General features: G+C 50.0%; 1 protein-coding gene across 1 annotated transcript; it reads right to left on the bottom strand.

Moving 5' to 3' along the window:
- Positions 1-13: 13 nt before the first annotated feature.
- On the bottom strand, positions 14-1007 carry BLCAP (bladder cancer associated protein). The gene has a single exon (XM_010076929.1). The coding sequence runs from the start codon at positions 932-934 to the stop codon at positions 671-673; it is 264 nt and encodes an 87-aa protein (XP_010075231.1). The 5' UTR covers positions 935-1007; the 3' UTR covers positions 14-670.
- Positions 1008-2459: the final 1452 nt, after the last annotated feature.

Here is a 2459-nt window from a genome sequence, read left to right as displayed (position 1 = left end):
TGCAAAGAGTCTCCACGACCTGTGAGGCTTTATAAAAGCAGCAGCATAACTGAGGCTTTCGGGCTATCATCTCGGAGCGTAAGTAGTTCAGAAAGCACTTCGGCAGTGCACGCATCTCTTTGGCAGGCTGAGCAGGAGGAGGTGACTCAACTGCCTCTGGCTCCAGCAGGTTTTGGCCAAGTGCATCTGTGAGCTGTCGAGCTTGCCCTTGATCAGCAAGCCGGGAAGGCTGGCTCCCCACAAGGAGAAAGATGGAGAGAATCTCGAGCAGAATCAGTGGGCCGAGAGCCCCGAGTTAGACCACTGTGGCCTAATGCAGACAAGTGAGTGACACACAACTCCACCACCACGCAGCAGCTGGGCAGAGGCCAGCAGCTCGGTCCTCCACCAGTTCTCAGTTAGGGCTGGTGTCCATTCCCAGTGATACGGGAAGGAGAAAAAAGATTTTTGCTTCTAAAAAAGCAGGTGGCGCTGCCAGAGTTCACACAGTAAACAAGTCGAATTTCACAGGCAGAGTGGGAGGAATTTACCACTCTAGTCCACACAAAGTTACAGGAAACAGGCTGGTTTTACTCCAGCCACATGCCTAACACCCCCTCCCTCCTCCCTAGCCCACCCCCTTTTTAAAAGCAAAACAAGAGCCCTCAGCAGACTGGAAGATTATCGGTTTCTAGGTGCCCACTATGCTGGGATCATGAGCTGATTCTGGCAACTGGGATCCTGTGCAGTGATACAAGAAGCAGTTCCCCCAGCAGCTGTAGCAGATGAGGAACAGAGCTGCCAGGAAGACCAAGGCACAAATCGTGCAAGGTTTCCGTTCCAGGAGGAAACTGAGCAGGTAGAAGCCCATGAACATTGAGTGACTGAACCACAACGCTGGGTTGAGGGGCTTGGGTATGAGGAGGACAGGGAGCAACCACTGCAGGCAGTACATGGTGGGGGCTGGGTGGGGCCTTGCGGCAGCAGCAGTCAGATGTGCTCCAGAACTGTCTTCAGCAGCTTCTCCAGTGGGCAGGCTGTTCTGTAGAGAGGGGTAAAATGTCAGACTGTCAGAGAAACACAGCAGAAAGATCACTAGACATTCTTCTCACACAGCTTTATTTACTCCCAGGCATTGTATGCTGATGTTCTAACTCCTAGTACAAAATTCTGGTGTGTTTTGGAGCTGGTGGAAACGTTCCTGCTTTCTGAATCACTCGGCTGGGGACATGATTACCTATTCCTGGTGTAGAGCGTATCCCTTGTGTGCTCTGCTTCTCAGGCTTTCACCCAGGCTAACAGTTGTGAGACCCTTTTATTTAGCATACTGCAGAGCCAGAAAGGGAGAGGGGAAAACAGGAAGGAAAACAAGCTGCCACAGCCTTCCCTGCACACCTCTTTATCCAAGACCGTCCAAAGACTTGAGTGATGGTATAAAGAAACGCAACTGAGGGGTGAACTATTAGGCGCTACAAAGAAGTGTTAAGGAAGTGTTGCTGCAAGGAGTGTCTGGGAAGTGTGAAGTGCATGAACTGCTTCCTCCCCAGGCACAGACCCATTAGAAATCTTCTGTGTGACAGTGTAAAATTCAAGCTATACATGTAGCTACCTAGGAAAGTCCTGACAGTGTGCAGGCTGCAAAACAACGGGGAGGACAGTCCCTGCTTAGGGGATTTATAATCCTTGACAATCAGCTAAAGTCAGATAGGACAAAATATGTGAATAGATCAAAGAGGGGACAGTCTCAAAATGGCAATTTTCGTAAGTGCTGTACACACAGGATTTCCTCACTTGGATTATTATAAAACCCTGTGGAAACAGGGAGCTTTAAGGGCTTCGCTGACCAGGGATGGCAGCACACTACACATCTAGAAAACATTCTTCTACCTTTAGCAACCACATCAGCTACCCTGCGTGTGGGGTTTTTTCTTTCTAAGCAGTTTGAACATTTTCATCTAATAAATTCAGACAGCTTTAAAAATAATAAATGCTTTACAGGTATTTTTACAGAGCCAGAACTGTTGGAAGGGGGCAGAACAATGGAGTTCAGCAGTCTGGGACAGCGGTAGCAGGTCAGGCTAGAAGATACCAATATTGGCAGGAGAGAGTAACTGGAAGATTTCCCTCAGTTCGTGCAGTAGTGAAGCCACAAGAAGAGGGCACTCATAGCTTATTACCCAAAAAGGCAAAACCACGCAGGGGAATGCTGGAACAGGGAGAAGCTTGGGAAGTGTGCTCTTCCCTGCTGTCCTGTGGCACATCATGGTGACACGCAGCAACACTGAACCATGCGGCTGCCAGGCAGGGAGGGCTCAGAGAGACGGGCGAGAGGACAGCCCCAGCCTCGCAGGGTGCCACGGCCTCACCCCCACTAAACAGACCCTGTCAGAACAGCTTCTTGCAGCAATCCTTTTATCTGAAAATACTCAACTGAGTAGCGCTCTGTCAGAAGGATGAAGGGCTGAGCCGAGCCTGTTAGG

Source organism: Pterocles gutturalis, unplaced genomic scaffold, assembly GCF_000699245.1.
Source record: "Pterocles gutturalis isolate BGI_N339 unplaced genomic scaffold, ASM69924v1 scaffold10598, whole genome shotgun sequence".
NCBI lineage: Eukaryota > Metazoa > Chordata > Aves > Pterocliformes > Pteroclidae > Pterocles > Pterocles gutturalis.
This window is presented reverse-complemented; position numbering and strand designations above follow the sequence as displayed.